General features: G+C 37.2%; 1 protein-coding gene across 4 annotated transcripts in view; it reads left to right on the top strand.

Annotated features, from left to right (window-relative positions):
* The window catches only part of LRRC49 (leucine rich repeat containing 49), a 212,263-nt gene that overhangs the window by 139,587 nt on the left and 50,766 nt on the right, over positions 1 to 21,910 (top strand). For all 4 annotated transcript variants that reach the window (XM_044662387.1, XM_044662385.1, XM_044662384.1 and 1 more), the window contains 2 exons: positions 8,755 to 8,838; positions 17,550 to 17,719. In XM_044662387.1, the coding sequence (XP_044518322.1) occupies positions 8,755 to 8,838; positions 17,550 to 17,719 (254 nt within the window). The remainder of the gene's footprint in view (positions 1 to 8,754; positions 8,839 to 17,549; positions 17,720 to 21,910) is intronic.

The raw sequence follows: 21,910 nt of genomic DNA, 5'->3' as shown, positions 1-21,910 counted from the left end.
ATTGAGAGTTAAGGTTTTCTTCTTTGTTTTTTGGTGGTTGTGGATTCTAGTTCTTGGGAGTTTGTGGCCATTGCTTTGTTCCTTCCCAGTCAGGTAAACAACCTTTGTGTTGAGTTCCAGAGAAGTTTTTGCCCTGAGACTATTTTCCAAGTCTCTGCAGCAGCATCTACTGTGAGTAGCCCTGAGCCTTCTCTTCACCCAAACTCCGAATTCCTCAGCCTCCTAGGGACCTAAGTCTCACTGCTCTCCGGGGTAAGTCTGTGGTGGCCTCAGCAAGTCCCTAAGAACCTAGAGATTGCCCCACAGAGATCCGAGTGTGGATTGTAGGCAAGTCTCTGTATTGAACTCTGGAGAGGTTTTTGCCTAAGGCTATTTTTCAAGTCTCTGCAGTGTCTGCTGTGAGCCACCCCTCTCTACTCAATCTCTGAGCCGTACCTCCATGTTTCCTCAGCATCCTGGGGTCCCAAGTCTCACTGCTCTTAGGGGTAATTCTGTGGTAATCTCAACCAGCACCCCCCCCTGAACCTAGAGGTTGCCCCATGCTCACTCCAACTCTGGCACTGTAGGTGGAATGGGGGAGAGATGGTGAGCTTGCCCCTTGGTGGGAGTAATTTTGATCACTGTTAGCATGAAAATGCCCAAACTTTGCCTACCTTCCATGCCATGCCCTACAGTGGAGCTCCTTCACTCACCAGACTGGTTCTGTCCTTTTGAGGTACTTTATCTCAGTCATTGGAGAGGTGAGGAAGAGCCCTGCCTCTACTCTGGGGCCATCTTAACCCAGAAGACTCAAGAACTCCTCTCTCAAGCTTTCCATATTATATGTAGCTCTGACTACTACCTCATATTACTTTGCTACACTTAGATCTAGATTTCCAAATGAGAAAAATTATCTTAAAAGGTAAAAGGTAAAAAGAGTAGGCCATTTCAGTTTAATCTTAGAGACCCCAGAGTGGATAGCTCACCTGTCCAGATTCTATTTCCCCAATTCTTCAACAGCAATCATTTTAGAAGTGGCGGCCCCAGTCACTGGGAAATAATCATAGGATTTCTTCATGTCCTCTCAGCAAGGGTATCTGTCTACCTTCATGGAGGTGTTCCTCCTTCTGACAGTAGTTTGGGGATTAATCAAGAGTTTCCTTGATCACTCTTATTATACTTTTCTTTCTTTGTTTGTTGCCCCTGTAAACTGAACTAGGATTCTTTTGAGCAAAATCATCCATATCCTTAATTCTGGATAGTTCTTTGGGGACCTTGGGAAGCTCCAATAATTTTCTATTAAGCACAATTCTTGATTGCTTTCCACCTTTTATGTATTGAATCTCCACAAAGTCTATGACGCATAGTTCTTGCACATTCCCCAAATAAACAGTCTGTTGTGAGGGCCTAGACCAGTGATTCCCAAAGTGGGCACCACCACCTCCTGGTGGGTGCTGCAGTGATCCGGGGTGGGGGGGTGATGGCCACAGGTGCATTTATCTTTCCTATTAATTGCTATTAAAATTTAAAAAAAATTAATTTCCAGGAGGCAAAGTAATATTTTTTTCTGGAAAGGGGGCGGTAGGCCAAAAAAGTTTGGGAACCACTGGCCTAGACCTTTCATTATTGCTGTGACTGGAGATATAATGCTTACCTCCAAATAAATGATTATACAGATGCCACCAATAGACATCTTACTTAGTGTTTTCTATGCTTCTGTTCCTCCTCAAAAACAATGAGGAAAGGGCAACATTAAAATAAAACAAACTTCTAATAATAACACAAGCTTGATAAAGAAAAGAAGCTTTTCCCTTCAGAGGAATCTTGTTCTAGAAGAGGTCCAAAGGTCATGGGGCTCTCAATCCATGGATTGAGCAGATAACAAATTACCATGTAAATCCAGGTAAGAAATGTATTAAATCTCTCCACTAAGTCCTTTCAGCAATAGGGGAGTGCAAAATGGATTCCAAACAAAAGTTCCTCAATGGATTTCTTAACATAGGATAGGTTCATATGAAAATTACACCAGGGTATCCATATAAAGCAATTTAAAGTTTTTCTAGTGGACCCCTGCCATAATTAGATCAAGGCACAGACTTCACCCATATGAGGGCTAGCTCAAAACAAACAAGCAAACCCAACAACCTAAATAAACCCCAAAGATCTATGAGGCTTTGAGAAAGGATTAAATGCTTCATGTATATTGGAGGTTAGCTTCCTCAAATCCTGTACAATTACCCAATATTTATCCTTTGCCCCCAAAGACTTTGATTTCACATGACCTGGGTTTAATCAGAGGGATAAGATTCCAAAGGACTTTGTTTTCTGGAGTAAAACTTTAGAGTTATTTCTAAAGCAAAATTTATGTATGGCTTGTGTCTAGGTTTCCACAAGTATAAATAACAGAGTCTTTTCTGGCAAAAAACCTCCAATACAAAATATAGCATAGATACTGTGAGTATGCAGTACTTATTATTTCACTCACCACAAAAAATTCACAAGACATAAAGGATTCCTAGAAGCATATGTATAAATACAAGAAATAAAAAGTATTCAAGTTATTCATTATACTCTTCCAGAAGGCGGAAACTTTGTGAAATTCCTAATAAATAGGATCATATCTCTAGAGCTTGCAGGGATCTTAGAAACCATCTATCCTAGCTCTTGATTTTTGCAGGTGAAGTTACAGAGATCCAGAGAGATAAACTGTCTTGTCCAAAGTCACCCAGGTTGTTAGTGCAGAGCTGGGATTTGAGGTTTAACTCAATTTCTAGCATAACTTAGTACAAATATTTGAAAACCAAGCTCTGGAGAGAGTTGCTTCTATTGAGGACCAGCTTAATATAGCTGTCTGGGAATTCTAGAATTTTTTAAACCCTTACCCTCCGCCTTAGAATCAATGCTAAGTATTGGTTCCGAGGTAGAAGAGTGGTAAAGGCTAGGCATTTGGGGTTAAGTGACCTGCCCAGTGCCATACAGTTAGAAAGAGTCTGAAGTTAGATTTGAACCCAGGACCCCCTGCTTCTAGGCCTCACTTTCTATCCACTGATCCACTTAGCTCCCCATTGCAGACACTTTTAATGACCCTACACTTCCTTTAGAAAACACCATATGTTTATATATTTTATACCCTTAACTTCCATCTTAGAATCAATACTATGTATTGGTTCCAAGCCAGAAGAGTGGTAAGGGCTAGGCAGTGGGAGTTAAGTGACTTGTCCAGGGTCACACAGCTAGGAGAAGTGCCTCAGGGCAGATTTGAACCCAGGACCTCTTGTCTCTAGCCTGGCTCTCAATCCACTGAGCCATGCAGCTGCCCCCTATACATTTTGTTATTGTTCTCCATTTCTATGGAAATGCTTGATTTATGAGAGGGAGGGGCATTTACCTGGGCATGGAGTTGCTTTCCTTACAAGCTGATACTATGCAACCATCTTTAAAGCTTACATAATCAAATGTTAGAACTGGTATCTACACAGACTCTTGACTACAGAAATCAGTGGGGCCTAATAATAATAATAACTCAATAATTGATAAGCACTTTTTCCCCCAACTACCCTCATTGCAAAGTAATTAAATATTACTCTCTTTGTTTGGGGCAGCAAGGTGGTCCAGTGGTTAAAGTGTTTGGTCAGAAGTCAGGAAAATTCATCTTCCTAAGTTCAAATCTAGCCTCAGAAAATGTACTAACTATGTGAACCTAGGCAAATCACTTAACCTTTTTGCCTCAGTTTCCTCATCTGTAAAATGATCTGGAAAAGGAAATGGCAAACCACTCTAGTATCTTTGCCAAGAAAACCCAAAAATGAGTAAGTAATAATTGGATGCAACAGAAACAACTGAACAATAAGAAGAAACTAAGATGCAGAAGGGTTAAATGATTTGTCCTTGGTTTGTATTGGAATCAAGAATCAAATTCAGGCCCTAGTTATGTGCCGTTTCCACTATTTTATGCTGCTTGTTGGACTTGAGGCTTGACAGGCTGTAAAGCACGCTACCCTTATATGCCCAACAGTGCTGTTTCCCTGGAAAGTGATAGAATTAAGTGATTATTAAATGAAGGCCTAGCTCTAGTATATTGATTAATTTGATTTCTAATGTAAAGTCAATATCAAAACATTTCAGTTTATTGAAATGGATCCGTGGTTTTAGTTTTCTGGTTTTGTAGTTTTTAACCCAATAAAATAGAGTTCCATTTTAAGTATCACTAAACATTTCTGTAGCTTACACAGTATTTAGGAGGAATTTATTAAATATTAAACCATAGGAATGTCTTTACTATGAACTTTTCATTATTAATGAGATAAGCTTCTAAAGGAAGCATAAATTTTATTCTAGCTTTTTGTTCAAAGGACATTTAAGCTCTTAATTCAGTAAGATTTAACAAAATGCCAAAAAAGGCAGAAAAATATTTAGCTCACATAGTGAGATATACATTATATTTTTAAATATGATCTTGAAAGATAACTGACATGATTATATACTCCATTGTGTTTTAATTACCATGGTAAGACTAATAACTTGCTGATTTATCCCATGTAGTCATCCTAAGTACAATTACGTTATCTTGTATGCTATGAACTATGAAATCCATTAAAAACTAATAAGAACACTGCCCACATTCAAAGGAAGGACTGCAGGAGAGGAAACATATAAGAAAAACAACTGCTTGAACACATGGGTCAGGGTGGACACGATTGAGGGTGTGGACTCCAAACTACCACACCAATGCAACTACCAACAATTTGGAAATAGGTCTTGATCAAGGACACATGACAAAACTAGTGGAAATGTGCATCGGCCATGGGTGGGGGAAGTGCGGGGGGCGAAGGGGAAAGTAGGAGCATGAATCATGTTAAAAACGAATATTAATAAATGTTTAAAAAAACTAATAAAAATGTAACTGTATGCCACTTATTTGATAAATACCTTAAATTTTCTAGAAAATATGAAAAAAATTTTTACTAATAGATCTTAGTTTGTTGATCTGCTAAATATAAATATCTAACATATATAAAAATATAATGTAAATTTATGTAAACCTTTAACCATATCTGCTTGCAAGTGACCTGAGAAAGACTGTCAACTAAACAGGATTAGATTGTAGTTAAATGAGGACAGAAGCCCAAACCCTTTGAATGCTTATGTTGTATCAACTCTTGCTTTTGTGTGTAGTTAAGGAAAAAATATAGATATAATTACTATATGTCCATGAATATTTTTGTGATTATAAAAAGTATAAGAAAGCTAATTCCTAAGAAGAGCGATATAAGCCCAAGACTTCAGTCATTTAACAAATGCAAGGATCAGTATAAGTTGTTCATTGTTGCTTCACTTGAGGGCATTTCTCTTTGTTAGGGCAGGTAAATTCAAAAGAAGAATCTAGTGAGAAGACTGAGTAGTTTTATTTCTTTTATTTTTCTTTGACTGGGAAGATAGAAGAGATGGGGGCAAGCTGGTAGTTTTTCAAAGAAGAAATGTGATTGTGGTAGGGAGCTATTATACCAAAGTTAAATAAACTAAATGAATATTGAGGAAAATAATAAAATAAGGAAAAATTGTGCTTATATTCTGAAAGTGTGACCGGCTTGTAGTAGGACAGTAATAGCTAGTTTCGCAGAGAAGACATTTTAGGAATAAACTGATAATCATTTTATTTTGTATTCATTTTGTAAATTTGCTCTAAAAAGGGTATTTTTATATTATGTTTGCCTAACTTTTCCATAGTTTCTAGTCTTCTTATAAACTATAGATATATAGAAATCTTATTTTATTTGTGAAACTAAGTTATATACTCTAGGTTGCTAGATAACTTAGCCATAACTACCTTGCTTGGCGTTTAAGAACATAAAGCTAGAGCTTTATTTTTTAAGGGATCTCAGAAGCTGTCTAATCATCTCATTTTACATATAAGGGAACTGAGTCCCAGAGAATTTAAGACCCTTGCTCAGAGTCCTCTAGGTAATAATCATCCAGACAGGATTTGAACTGAAGTCCTCTGAAGCTAGAACCCATGAGCCTTTTCATGATACCATATAGCCTCCCACCTGATTCACAAAATCAGAGGGCTGAGATAACTTATTTTTTTAAATTTTGAAAATTTTTTAAATTAATTAATTTAGAATATTTTTCCATGGCTACAGGATTCATGTTCTATCTCTCCCCACCACACACCCCCTCTCATAGCCACTGAGTTTTATATGTGTCATTGATCAAGACATATTTCCATATTATTGATATTTGCACTAGGGTGCTCATTTAGAGTCTACATTCCCAATCTCATCCCCATCAACCCATGTGATCAGGCAGTTGCTTTTCTTCTGTGTTTCTACTCCCACAGTTCTTCCTCTGAATGTGGGTAGCGTTCTTTCTCATAAGTCCCTCAGAATTGTCCTAGATAATTGCATTGTTGCTAGTAGAGAAATCTATTACATTTGATTTTACCACAGTGTATCCATCTCTGTGTATAATATTGAGATAACTTTTTAAAAGATTTTTAATAGCTAGTTAGAAATTAATAAAAACTTCAGTTTAAGAAAAAAATCATGATGCTTTAAAAACTGCAGGTGTCCTTTAGATTTGGCAAACAAGAAGTGGCTTAGGGAGAGTTTCTGGACTATGTGTACTGAATATGACTATAAGGTAATGAGACTAATTTTCATGTATTAAGGAAATATTTTAGGGTCTACCACATATGAGGTATATTACATGCCAGGTGCTGTGATATATACAAAATCTAAGAGATGATGACTTTGGGCTCTGCCTTAGAGAAGTTCATGATCTATTAGGAGAGATCAGACCTGAATAAGCATTGTTAAATACAAAGACATATAGTAATAATGATGATAGTGATAATGATGATGATAGGCTAGCTGTAGTGCTTTGCAAAGCACTTTGCATATGTTTTCTCATATGATCCTAACAATAACTTTTTCTCATATGATCCTAACAACAACCTTGTGAGGTAGATGCCATTATTATCCTAGTTTTACAGATGAGGAAACTCAAGTTGAGAGAGTTTAAATGACTTGCCCAAGATCACATAGCTCATAAGTATCTGAGGTAGAATTTGAACTCACTCCTTCCTGCTTCTTAAGTCTCCATGCCCATTGCATTACATGGCTGCCAATTTTTTTTACTTATTTGTAAAATAAATCTCATTACTTCATGGTCACATTTTTAAAATCGTATAATACTGGGAATTTGAATGTGATAAAGGAAAGATTTGATAGTAGTAGTTGGAATTTGTTGAGGGATATAGTGACTTTTAGGAAAATTTGTATGATCTGTGTGTGTTTGCAAGCTGAGAAGGAGACAATGAATTCTAATTTGTTAAAAAAAAAGGTTAAATAAGTATTGTTGAGGTTACCAAGAAATAGAAACTATAACATGAGTAGTAAAGCAATAGTAAAAATGAATTAATTTTATTTTTGTTGCAAGAAGGCTGAAGCAACCATCTAAAATATATGCATTTGCATAATTAAGAAATTAAAAAGGAGGTTATGAATTCAAACCAACAAATAAATTATAAAATATTAATTAATATACTTGAAGTGATTATTTCCCTACAATGAGAATTTCTCTGCTTATTGGCTTCCCTAATTTCTTTTAGGTTCCAGCTACAATCTTATCTTGTTTTACAGAAAACTTTTCTTGATCCCCTTAATCTAATGTCTTCCCTCTGTTGACTATTGACATTTTCTCCTATCTGTAGCTTTTTTGTACATAATTATTTATATTGTTTCCTCCATTAGACTATGAACTTCTTGAAAATAGGGACTATTATTTGCCTTTCTTCTTATCCTAAACATTTAGAATAGTGCTTAGTATAGTGTAGACACTTAATAAATAATTATTGACTAATAATCTATTAATAAACACTAATGCTTAAGTTTATGGAGCTAGTAAAACTATGGCATTAATGCATCTTTAGTTGAATACTGATGAAAGAATTCTTTAGAAGGAAAAATCCCTCAACCATAGACTATATTCCTGTTTCTTGATAGCCAACTCACAAGTGTATGCCATGTAGCATCTGGATGGAAAAAGTGTAAGTCATTCAATAAATTGAATGTTAAAGAAATTATTTCAAGTTTATAACCCACTGACCTGGGCCAATAATCTTATATTTCCATATGAATAATATTTTAATACATAGAATAGTAGAAAAATAGTAGGGAGGTTCTAGTTTTGGCTCTGACAATAACTAGCTTCATAATTTTAAAAAAGTGATTTAATTTCTCTGGGCCTCGATTTCCCCATCTGTACAATGAGTTGGATAATATGATTTCTAACATACCTTCCAGTCCTAAGATCCTAAGAGATGCCTGAATGCTATGGAATATACATTCCTACATTCACACAAAAAGGGCAGAACATTTTTTCCTTTGATGCAAATTTTGAGAATATGGTTAGGATTTAATACTTTTTTACTTTAGTTTTTGGAGAATTTTAATTTTATTCCTCTTCTAAGCAGATGGAAACTGTTCCTAAATCCTTTGTAGAGTCAACTTCTTTTTCCCCCTTTTTCCCCTTTTCCCATCTTTCCTTCCTAAGATCAGCCATGATACCTCCAGGCTTAGAGTTAAGGTAGGGGGGATCAAGGTTGATATGGAATCAGAAGAAGAGTAGAAGAAAAACATTTCACAACTTGCTTTGAATTTAATATTTTTATCAGATTAAATATGTTTCAGGAACAAAATAAGCTTCTAAATCTGTTTATTTAAAATGAAAAAATAATGAAATGCTTTAGGAGATATCTTTTGTTTTCTATAGGAAGAAGAAAGGCGCATGGCATCAATTGTTGCAAGAAAAGAGGAAGAGAAGAAGCGTGAAAGTCATAAGCAAACACTGATCAAGGTCTTGTGTCTTTCTGATGCCACATAAGCTTTGAAGACAGATACTTAACTTAGCTGCTTTACTGCTTTCTTTACTGTATCAAGCTTTGCTCTCTGACAGAAGTTAGGATACTCCCATACATTTTTATAGGAAGTATTCCCTCATTTTCATCATCTTTATTCTTGAATGGCGTGGAGACTGCTCACAGAGGCCCACAAGCATATTTCCTCTTGTCACTCAGCTGACTCACACATAGCCTCTGGATTTTTTAAATTTCACAGGCCAGGTAATACCTACTCTACTAAAATCTACTACTTCTTCTTCCAGAATTCATATGCCCTACTCAACCGCAGATGAATATTCACATATCATAGAATCTAAGAAGTATCATTCCATTACTTTTCTTTTCTGAATTTAGAGTCAGTTACAAGGGGCCACACAAAGGTGACTTTCTTCTTTTATAAACATATTCTACATTCCTGATATTATTGATTCATGCTCTATGCATTCTCTCCTGAATCTTTTCTGTTAACTTATTCAGTAACAAGGCTCCCTTTCCCCTCCTTCTTTTCCTCTCTTCCTTCCTCCCTCTCTTCACCTCCCGCTCCTTTACCTGAGATTCTCAGCCCTAACAAGGAGCTTATAAAAGTTTTGAGTAATTCAAGAATTTAAAATTTTAAAGTATATCAAACTATATCTTGAGAGCTACTTAAAATCACTTTAAGTTTTTTCACATCAAAAACTGTAACAAAAATAATTATTACTGAATCCTTCTGACTTTACTGTTTTGTTACGCAGGATTAAATAGCTATTATGAATAAAGTTATAAGTTTTTCCTTTAAAGTTAAACATAAGTCATAGTTTAACATATTTTACTAGAACTTGAACTGTTCCCCAGATACTACTATTCTAGAGATTATTTCTATATTGAAGTACTCTAACCAAAACTTAATTATCTTGGGGCATAAAAAATACCTGTAATAGGATGAACTTTTGTCCTGGCCTGTCTGAGAATTTCCTGAGATGTAGGAGTTTATACACATTAGTTCTGCTGGTGTTTTATGCCAGTTGGCTAGCAAATTAAAGGATAATTCTTTAATTGAATTCAACTCACTAAATACATATTAACTGACTTATGTGTTTGTAGAACATTGTACTAGGTGCTAAAAACTAATAGTAGCCGTAGCAATAATGCTAACTATTGGAGTAGATGTAGTCTCTACCCTCACAGAACTTAAAACCTTGTAATTCTTTGAATTCATTCACTTAAGAAGCATTCTAAATATCTAGCAGTGCCAGACACAGTTAAAGGAAAAATCAATATAGTCCTTGCCCTCAATGAACTTACATTCTATAGTAGCAAACAATATGTACACAGACAAGTCATACATAAATATACAGGAAGTAAATACCGTATAATTGGGGGAGGGAAGGGCATCAACATCTAGGGAGTTGGAGGGATATATGGGGTGGGCAGGAAAGACTAGTGTCTCTGGGATAAGGGCTTGCTGAGCCCTTTCAAGACTGCTTTCTTTCTTTGATATTCATCTGCCACCCAGGTCCCTCCTATGGCTCCAAGAAAATCCCAAGAAACTGCAGAATGCATAGTAGCCACATCCTGGTAAGCCATTTTAGCAGGCTGGCTAAACTAAGTTGAAGATAACTGACAGGCCTCATACCTGTTAGTGAATTAGGGTGATGTCTACTCCAAGGATGTGAAGACTTAGAACAGTTGTTCTAAGGGTTATGAGGGTGATAGAAGTAGGTGACGTTGAGTGCTTTGAACTTGTTTACTGTAAGAGGGGAATTTAGATATTTATTTAAGGTATGGTCACCAGGAATGAATTGGATTAGCTTGATTCCATGTTTAAAAATAGACCCAAGTCAGGATGCCTTTTATAGGAGTTTATTTACAATTAGGAAAGTTGAAAGTAGGGAAATAGAGAGAAACTCTGGCCCGGACCACCAGAGGTCCAGACCGGGTGAGAATTTAGAGGTTAATTAAACAAGGCTATTAGCCGCAAGGCCTTTGACAATTAGAGAGGCAAGGAACCCTCCTTGAGGGTAGAGACTCTAGAAACGCCAAGAGAGGCGAAAGGAAGTCAGTCTAACTTGACAATTCAGAGGGAAGCCATCTGAGGTCTCAGCAGAGATCCTTCAGCATGAAATTCAAAGCGCCAACACTTGCCTCCACAGGAAGTTACCATCATATTTGAAAGATAGCATCTTACGTCACTTCCTACATCCACCTCTAATTTCAAGTGGACAAATGGCAGCCTCAATACTGTTTTGGACTGCCCAAAAGGCAGTCCCTTGTTCTTGATTTGTTACTTATTGTCACGTGTGGGTAACTCATCTCTCTCCCCACTAAGGGAGGTGGGATGACATTATCTCTGATGGCTAGAGTCTAACTATGAATGAAGATGAGCTAATTCCATTTACACATTACACAACAGAAAAACCAAGGATATTCACTGTATCTCAAGTCATTACCAGTTGTTTTGACTTTTGTACTTGCCATTGGACTTTAATGACTCTGGAAAAGAGAGTGAGGCTGATGATTTTTGTGCCACTCTGCATCACTTTAATCCCACATTCCACCAGGGGCTCTCCTGGCTCTTCCTTTTCCCACTGGGAATGACCATTCCCATCAAATTCAGGGCAAGGATCCCCCTTAGGAGGGTCAGTCCCAAGGAATTCCCATTCAATCCAATCCAAGGGCCCAATGGATCCGATGGCAAACCTGGGTCAGCCTCTCCTGGGGTCTTTTGCCTGGAGGACAGACTTTGCTCCAAGCCAGACCATGTTCCTTTGAGAACTTCATCATTGACCATCCAGGGTCACCTTCCTTCCTCCTGGGGTGTGGTCACTGGGGGCTCCATAACTGGGGTTAATGTATGAGTCAAAAGACATCACCCATACCAGTTTACTATTTACTATTTTACTACCTCATTAATTTATTATTTTACTCCTACCTCAAAGTCCTGTGAGAGGCAAGCAATGGAACAGGAGGTGCAGATACATTGGGAGCTATGGTCACAACCCTGCACTGGCAACCCAGAACATTGGGTCTTCTTCTCACTGGTCTGAAGCAGCACTAAGATTCAATAGCACTCTAGATATCTGAGCAGCCTTTTTAAGGACCTTAATGCTAACCTCCCAGCATGAGAAAGAGACTAGACAGGTACCTTAAAAATTTTCTGCTTCACCAAATTCTGACCTGCGTTTACCATGGCAAGTGGGATGCTACCTTGCAGTATTAGCACAAAAATACTTATGAAAACTTTTGTGAAGATGATTCCACTCACAATTGATACATGAAATGTGTGTACACTTATAGAAAACACAAAATCCAGTAGACTTAAAAGACAAATAGCTCTTATTTTGAAAGAACTCAGCAAATATTAAAATAGCACCCCTGAGTGAAATAAGTCTAGCAAATTAAGGCCACCTTACTTTGGCATAGTTAGAGCTGGATACACATTTTTCTGGAGTGATCTCTGTGATGAAGAGAACTCTGAAGCTGGTGTGTTTCACAATCAAATCTAGGCAACAAGTTTATATGCCTTCCCAAAGACATGAACAATAGGCTAATGACAATGCAATTGCTATTTACAAGAGAGTGCCATGTTAACATCATCAGGGTGTATCTTAACCACCATAATGAACACTATTGAAGTCAAGAAAAACTATATGAAGGCAGGAGTCCTTCATTATTGACAGGATGCCTAAGGGGAGACAAGCTTGTAATTCTGGGTATCTTTAAAGCTAGAGTAAGCACAGACTATAATACATGGAAAGGAATCCTTGGGAAGAATGGAATCAGAAACAGCAACAACAGTGTTCATTTACTACTGAAGATTTATATATCTCATGACCTCATCACCAACACTGTCCTTTGTTTATCTAAACAAAATGGAACTTTGTGGATTCACCTTCCAAGGAAACCTTGGCATTTAATAGATTAGGTCATTGTAAGGAGAAAAGAGAGAGAATCTAAGAATGCCAGAGGCATTGTAGTGCAGAGTGCTGGACTGATCATAGGCTTATCCTTTCTAAGCTAAGCATTTGTATTCAGGTAAAGCAGTGGCTTCAAGACAAAATAACTATGACAACACTTACAGTATTAGAATCAGCAGCTTTCAGAGATTTGGTGTCCATCACCACATTTACTCATCTCGGTCAAAATGCTTACCAACATCCAGACTGGCTTGATGGGGAAATTCAGAAGCTACTAAATGAAAAATGAAAACTCCACAAGGTTTTCCAGCAGGAGAGTTCATCTACCTCTAAGAAGGCAATTTTTAACTCTATCAGAAGTAAAGTGCAAATGAAGCTTAGAGAGATACAGGACTCTTGGCTCAGTAAAATGACAGATGAAATTCAAGTTTTATACTGATAGTTACAATCCAAAGTGCTTCTTTGATACGCCCTGAGGCTTTTTATGGGCCAAGGACCAATGGTGCATCTCAACTGCGTGTTAATGGAGTCGCACTGATCAATGAGATAAGGATGTGGTCCTGGAGAGAGATGCTGAACACTTCCATAGTGTTCTCAATAGATCATCATCAATCAGTGCTGAAGCTACTGATTATATATACTTTAGGTTGGAGCCAGTCTTTTCTGGCTAAACTTCTAACTGAAGAAGAGGTTTTAACATGTTAGACTCTTTTTTGGTGCCAAAATGCCTGGTGCTGATTCCATTCTAGCAGAAATTTATAAGCAGGGTGTCCACTGCTCATAAAAAAGCTGGCTGAAATCTTCCAAGGCATATGGCAAGAGAAAGTTATCCTCCGGGAGATCAAGTATGCCTCTATTGTCTATATAAAAGAAAAGGAAATAGGTTGTCCTGTGACAATAACAGAGTGATTTCTCTCTTATTCATTGCTGACAAGATTCTTGCCAGAGTCCTCCTAGACTAGTCTGATCTTCCCCCTGAAATATGCTCATCTTTCCAAGAGCCATTGTGACTTCAGAAAGGACCAAAGAATTGGTCAATAAGGTATTTGCTGTCCAACAACTCCAAGAGAAATACCAGAAGAACAGAAGTTGGTACACAATGTTCATCAGTCTGACCAAGGCCTTTGATAACTGTTAAACATGGCTTGTGCAGATTCTGGAGAATGGATGATGCTCTTACATTTTTTTTGACACCAATAGTGTCATAGTACTTGACACACAGTAGGGCTGTGTGCTTGCTCCTATGCTTTTTAGCATGATGTTTTTGGTGATGTTGTTGGACACCTTCAATGAGGATGAAAATGGCATCAAGGTAAATTACTTAATTTGAAAAGGTTGCAAGGCAAGACTAAAGTGTAGAGAAGAGTTAGTGCATGACTTTTTATTTGTAGATGATTATGCACTCAATGCAGCCTTTTGAGACTAAGATATGCAAGTGAGTGTGGACTAATTTTCTTTGCTTATAATTTTGCTCTGAGAACACCAAAAAAGCAGAGGTTCTCCACCAGTCAGCACTATATCATCATTTATAACAAATGAAGAAATTTTGAATGCTGTGGATAAGTTCATTAACTTTGGCAGTATACTTCCTACGAATGTACACATAGATGATAAGGTTGATGCATGTATTTCCAGAGATAGTTCAGTGTTTAGGAGCCTCTGAAAGAAAGAGGAAGATGAAATAGATTAGGCTGCTTACCAAATTGAAGGTCTACAGAGCTGTTCTGCTGACCTCATTGTTGTATTCCTGTGAAACCTAGACATTATTCCAGCACCATGTCAGGAAACTGGATTGCTTCCATTTGAATTGTCTTAGGAAGATTCTGAAGATCATCTGGCCAGAAAAGGTATGAAGTACTGAGGTTCTTTCTCTAGCTGAATACTAAGCATTTAAACTACTGTAGCGAGCACAACTCCAATGGGCTGGCCACATTGTTTGGATACCAAGCACACATTTGCCTAAAAAACTATTTTATGGGGAACTCACATGAGGCAAACATTCACACAAAGGTCAGAAGAATCAATACTAGGACACTTTAAAAGTCTCTCAAGAACTTTGGTATTATGACACATAGGAGACACTGACATAGGACTTTCCAGCATGGCACATCAAAGAACACATTTTGCTCCATAAACAAAACAGAATTGCAGTAGCTCAAAAGAAATGCAAGATCCACAAATTTACTGCTATTTCCATTCTAAATGTTCATATGGGCTATTTGTGCCTGACTTGTGATAGAATCTTCTGAATTCATATTGACCTGATCAGCCATAGTCAAACACACTGTACACTGACCATAACATAGTGATGTCATTTTGGTTTTCTTTGATTACAAAAGACAACAACCAAAAACTGGGGAGTCAGGAAATGATTTTTGGGTAGAAGACATCATCACTGATTTTTTTTGTCTTAAATGTAGTACAACTCAGATTGGATAATTGTCCCAAATCCTCAGCGATCATAGTCAAGACTTCCTGCCATACTGCCATTCTCCTAGGATTAAACTCCAGAAGTTACAGATCACAAATAGTTGGCCCAGATCTCTCCACAAATAATTTTTCTCTCTGAATTGAGGACCTGTACATTTGTGACTATTTTATACAGTATGTTTGTGGAGTTTTAATTATTACTGTTGCTCTAAAAATATTTAACTGTCTTAGAAACAATTTCTTTGGACACTATATCAAATCAATTATTGATTTTTAATTCCAAAAGAGTAACTTACTCTTGGTTACAGAAGTTTTATTTAACTCTTATGAAATCTAGACTCAGCTGAGATGGAATTAGTGAAGCCCAAATCTCATAGACTTAATAATTATCAGACCTAAAAAGAAACTTGGAAACCACTTTTCCACCCCCTTCATTTTATAGATCAGATAGAGTAATAGAGTTGCAGAGATAATATCAGAACAGAAATTAGAACCTAGTTTTCTTAACTTTTAGTCCAGTCTTTCAGCCATATTTTAAAATTTTAACCTCTTTAGGTGGCTGGTCTTTATTCAGAACAGGTACCTAGGAAGTGGGGGGAGGAGTATCTTCCAGCCTTCCAGGAACATCTTGGCTTCAAGCTTTTTCCCCCTCTCTTCCCTAAATTGAATCAGATTGGAAGAGCAAACTTGTGGGGAAAGAAAAGTCCTGGGGATTGGAGAGACAGAGAAAGGCATGGACCTCTAATGGGGTTTTGTAAACTGACTCTCACCTGCCTTATTCTTTCAGAAGTGCCTCCCTCTACTTCCATCTATCCCCTGAAACAAATTGTATTGAAAGGTACAGACAACTCATTGACGGGAGGAAATATTTTCTCTTTTCCACCAGACCTTGCCTTTGCAGGAATCTAGGATCCTTGAAGTACCCCCATCTCTCCTCACAGAACATACCATCACATTCTCCACCTGGTTTACCCTGCCTTCTCCCCAGTGTCTATTGTTGGGGAAAGTTTGAAAAGCCTGAGAAAGCAAAATTTCAGAGGAAAAAACGTTTCCCAGAAACTGGTTGGTAGAACTTTCTCCAGGAAGACATGGCTCTCTTACAGGGCTGGCATTTCTCTTTTATTTCCTCTCATTCTCACCTTTGGAAGGACTTATGAGTCTGGTAGAAAAAGGGCATTTTTTAGCTCTCTGTTGTTTCAATGACTTTCTTGTGTTTTTTTGGCTATGAGACATGCTGCAAGGCACCTCTTGAAGAATCTTCTGTTGTCCACACTCAGGGATCCAATGTTTTGAATAGGACCAAGCCTCTTTTCTCAACCCTAGCCTGAGTCAAATCTTGGATGTCATTACCTGATACACGACAAAGCTTTTCTCTATAGCTTTTGACTCTTACTCTTACCATCCTGTTATTGGCTTAGTCATTAGGGTTCCCCACCATAAAATTCTACTCCTATCTTATCATTTAGAGAAAAATAATTACTTGTCAGGGGATTTTTAAATTTTTCACCATGTCCAGATTACTTGTTTGTGGACTGTTTCATGTCTTGGAATTAACCTTTGATAGTCTTCTAGTTAGAGCTCTAGCAGAACTTTTTTTCCCCATAAAATCTCACTGGTTGCATAGAAGATGGGTAAAAAGAAGGAACAGTATTTTAATTGTCTAGATTTTTGATTTTAGAGTAACCTGTGATAAGGTCAGCCCTGCCTGGGTTGTTCAGCACCTTGGCCCGTATCACAATTAATCATTTAAAAATATCTTTATTGTTCTCAGAAGATGGACTGTTCTTTCCTTCATTTTGTGTATGCTGTCCAGAAGTATCTATACTTTCTCATACTTCTATGAAATATTTAACATATCCTAGCAATTTCAAATGTCACAAATTTGCCAACTTACTATGTATTGGGTAATCAGCCATTCATGAACATTTATAGAAAATGTCTAATTTTGCCATCTCAACATTGAATAAGAAAGTACAATTACCATGAAGGACTTGAGACCTGCATTTTTGGGAATCATTAATAAATAGTGGCGAATTTATATATGTACAAAAAGCGCTTATGCCTTATTACTCCACTTCATTAATTTATTTTTTAAATAGATTATTTCCCTTTTATATATAGTTTTGTTATTCAGTTATTACATTTAGGATAACAGTCTACTTCTATAATTACTAGATAATACTGGCATGCTAATTCTCTGGAATGCATATTGTAACAACAAGCGATTGCATTTTATCACAAAGTTAAATAGGAAGGATTACCCTTTCTCTCTGTTATCTTTTTTTGTGTAAATGTCACACATAAAAACATAAATAGTTTCCTGTCACGTGTATTTTTTTTAGGAGAAGAAAAGGTTAACAATTTGCAATGTGGCTCGAAAGTGGGATATGCAGCAGAATCGTGTGACCAGTGGTCCTTCTTCAAGTCAAGATGGAAAGGACTCTGATGTACCATCTCAAGATACCTGCCAATTGAATGGAAGTGGAACCTGTGTATATCCAGAGGAACCTGGGTATGAGTTAATCACCTCTCAAAATATATATTGTTATCTAGAGTTGGAATTTAATATCTAAGCACTCTACCAATTAGTAAGCATCTCTCTAGAAGGCAGGAAAAAAAAGTCATCCTTTAAGTTAGAGATTAGAAGATGGGGAAATAGGAATAGGAAAAGAGAAACTAGTGGCAAGCTTATTTTTTTAAAGTTTTGAATATTTCCCCATAGTTACATATTTCATGTTCTTTCCCTCTCCCCTAAACCCCCATAGCCTCTTTAGCCGATGCACAATTCCACTGGGTTTTGCATGTATCATTGATCAAGACTTAATTCTATATTATTGATAGTTGGACTAGAGTTATTGTTTAGTGTCTACATCCCCAATAATATCCCCATCGACCCATGTGATCAAACAGTTGTTTTTCTTCTGTGTTTCTACTCCCACAGTTCTTCCTCTGAATGTGGCTAGTTTTCTTTCTCAAGTCCCTCAGCCTTGCTCTGGATCCTTGTATTGCTGCTAGTTGAGAAGTCCGTTATCTTCTATTGTACCACAGTGTATCAGTCTCCATGTACAATGTTCTCCTGGATCTGCTCCTTTTACTCTGTATCAATTCCTGGAGGTCATTCCAGTTCACATAGAATTCCTCCAGTTGTTTATTCCTTTGAGAACAATAGTATTCCATCACCAACAGATACCACAATTTGTTCATCCATTCCCCAATCATAGAACATTCTCTCATTTTCCAATTTTTTCCCACCACAAAGAGCGCGGCTATAAATATTTTTGTACAAGTCTTTTTCCTTATTATCTCTTTGGGGTATAGTCCAAGCAGTGCTATGGCTGGATCAAAAGGCAGATAGTCTTTTAAAGTCCTTTGAACATAGTTCCAAATTGTCATCCAGAATGGTTGGATCAATTCACAACTCCGCCAGCAATGCATTAATTCCCAATTTTTCCACATCCCCTTCAACATTCATTACTCTCCCTTGTTGTCAATTTAGCCAATCTGCTATGTGTGAGGTGATACCTCAGAGATGCTTTGGTTTGCATTTCTCTAATTATTAGAGATTTAGAACACTTTCTCATGTGCTTATTGATAGTTTTGATTTCTTTATCTGAAAACTGACTATTCATTTCCCTTGCCCATTTATCAATTGGGAGATGGCTTGATTTTTTGTACAATTCATTTAGCTCCTTGTATATTTTAGACCTTTGTCTGAGTTTTTTGTTATAAAGATTTTTTCCCAATTTGTTGCCTCCCTTCTAATTTTGGTAGCATTGGTTTTATCTGTACAAAACCTTTTTATTTTAATATAGTCAAAATTATTTATTTTTACATTTTGTGATTTTTTTTCTAACTCTTGCTTGGTTTTAAAATCTTTCCCTTCCCATAGATTTGACAAGTATACTATTCTGTACTCACCCAGTTTACCTATAGTTTCCTTCTTTATATTCAAGTCATTCAACCATTCTGAGTTTATCTTGGTGTAAAGGGTATGAAATGTTGATCTAGGCCCAATCTCTCCCGTATTGTTTTCTAATTTTCCCAGCAGCTTTTGTCAAATAGTGGGGTTTTGTCCCAAAAGCTGGGTTCTTTGGGTTTATCAAAGATTGTCTTGCCGAGGTTAATTTGAAAAAGAGAAGCTAATAGTGACATAATAGCTATCTTTAAGTTTCTGAAAGACTGTCATATAAAACAAAAATTAGATTCATTCTACTTGATTTCAAAGAATAGGATAAAGCAAAAAGTGTGTGGAACTTAGATTTTGGCTCAATATGAAGGGAAAAAGGACATAATTAGAGCTTTCTGAAAGTACAGTGGGTTTCTTTGTGAGGCAAAGTGCTTACTAGCAGTGGCGTTCTTAATGTAAAGTTAGGAGGAAGCTGGATAATCTACTTGCTTTACATTTTATAAAAGAGATTCCTGTTCAGAACTAGGTAGGTCTAGGCTGTATCTTCACAACAGTTTTTAGTCCTCAAATTCCCACTGTCCTCACAGTTTTTCAGTTTTCCAAGCTCTGTGAGTCATAGATTTATAATCAGGCTCTGGTAATGAAGACTACAACATGAGGTCTCTCTCCAGAACATATGCTGCAGTGTTATGGCATGACTAGCTTAGCCTCAAGTTTGTAACAATTGAAATTCTTCAGAGACTATATTTATTAATTTCAATAAACAATTTATTAATAGACTATTTGACAAACTAAACTAGCCAGTGGACTACCTCTGCAGTCTGAACAGAAGCCAAGAGAGTGCAGCTGGGTAAGAGCATGTGTATGGCCAGCAGGGAGAGCCAAAAAAAAAAAAAAAAAAAAAAAAAAAGAAAGAAAAAAGAAAAAGAGCCAAAGTCCTTAGAACTTCTAAAGGTACACGGTATAACCCGTGTAACCTCATGACTCAGTCCTGCCTCTTGGCATAAACAGCCATTGAGAAAGTAGACTCAAAGACCTCACCTCCTTCCTCATTATTTCAGCGCAGAAAGAGGCAGGTCTTAAGGACACAAAGAAACCTCTCATCTGGTTGGGTCACTGTACTCAAAATGGCTATCTAGAGCCTACTGATTTATTACTTCCTCTCTCAAGTGGGTCAAGTGGCTGCTGGCCCTACCCCTAAATCCTGTTGTCCCTAACAGACATCTAAATAAAAAGGAGGACTCTACCCAGTTTCATAGCCCAGGAGGAGAAACTAATTTGAGCTTTATAATCAAAAGGTTTTCCAGGGACTAAGGGAAGGGAGAACATTTCACAACAAATATTCCAGTTCAATATTTATTTTCCACAAGTCCTTACTCATATTGTAGAACTAAGAGAATTCCCATTGTCTATTCCTACAAACATATGGACAAGTTTTATGGGAACTCAGTAGGAGTCAGGATTCAGGGAAAGTAAGGTCTCAAAATGAGTGAGAAAATAATGGATAGAGTTCCATGGCAAGGAGTTAGGTTCCCAGGCTAATATAAAGGGCCCTGGCATTTATCTCTCTTGTTCCAGGAAGGACCTGAATGCTGCCTGTCTGAGTTGAGCAAAATAGAGATGATGGTGGTGAGATCCCTGCTAATATGGATCAGCTACCAATCATCTATGAGCCTATCAGGTGCAGCCTAACTCAGCTGGAGGACCCTCCAGCTATAAGAAGTGCTAGAAGAGTTGCTGCCCATAAGAGATGCTGCTGCTTACATTTTATCAGTCCTGAGGATCAGACTTTTTTTCATCATATTGGTATTTAGCATTCAGACCTAGGAGTCCGAGGGCCACTGCCCTTTATTCTACCACTGTGTGTGCTCTGCCTTCACAGATAGCCATGAACCCAGCCATACAATTATATTTGCCATATTGTTGTCATCACTTAGGTAGAAATCCTAAGTACATGATCTTTCACTATGTTGGCAATTCACATGTAATCTGCGTGGTTGTAGCTCAATTAATTTTTTAGGAAGTCACGTACATCACATGGATATGTCATATAGTCAATATATAGGCAGAGAAACCTGGCTTTGAATACCAGTTCTGCCACTTTCCACCTGTGTGACCTTTGATAGTTTTTAAAAGTTTGGGATATTTGGGAGAGGTATGGGTTTTTGGGGAAAGATAGTGAATTCTATTTTGAATATGCTGAATTTAAGGAGCTTATAGTTTGAAATGCCTATTAAGCAGTTGGTGATGTGGGATTAGAGTTCAGGAGAAGAAATTTAAGTTGGAATATATAGAATCTATGGGAGTTGATAATAATACCATCAAATAAGATAATACAGAGAGAAAAGAGAATGGGGATAATGTACATAGCCTTGTGGGATACCCAAGGTTAGTATATATGGCAAGAAGGAAGGAAGGAAGGAAGGAAGGAAGGAAGGAAGGAAGGAAGGAAAGATAGAAGCATTTATTAAGCATTTACTATATTCAATGTGCAAAGCATAGAAGAAATGGAAGAACGTTTAGATAGGAGGAAGATTGAGAAAGGGTCATAAAAATCCAAAGAAGAGAAAAGAGATAGTCCTGGAGAAGATAGTCAGGCAGTGTCAAATGCTGCAGAGAAGTCAAGAAGAATAAAGACTGAGAAAAGCCCATTAGATTTGTTCAGAGAAACTTTGGAGAGAGCAGTTGCAATTGAATGATTATGTCCGAGTGGAAAATAAGTGGAGGCACCAAGTGTTTTGTTTTGTTTTTAAGCCTTATTTTCTTTCTTAGAATTAATACCGTGTAGTGGTTTCA

This window comes from Gracilinanus agilis, chromosome 2 (assembly GCF_016433145.1).
Source record: "Gracilinanus agilis isolate LMUSP501 chromosome 2, AgileGrace, whole genome shotgun sequence".
Taxonomy (NCBI): Eukaryota; Metazoa; Chordata; class Mammalia; order Didelphimorphia; family Didelphidae; genus Gracilinanus; species Gracilinanus agilis.
Note: the sequence above shows the minus strand (reverse complement) of the source record. Positions and strands in the feature narration are given on the sequence as shown.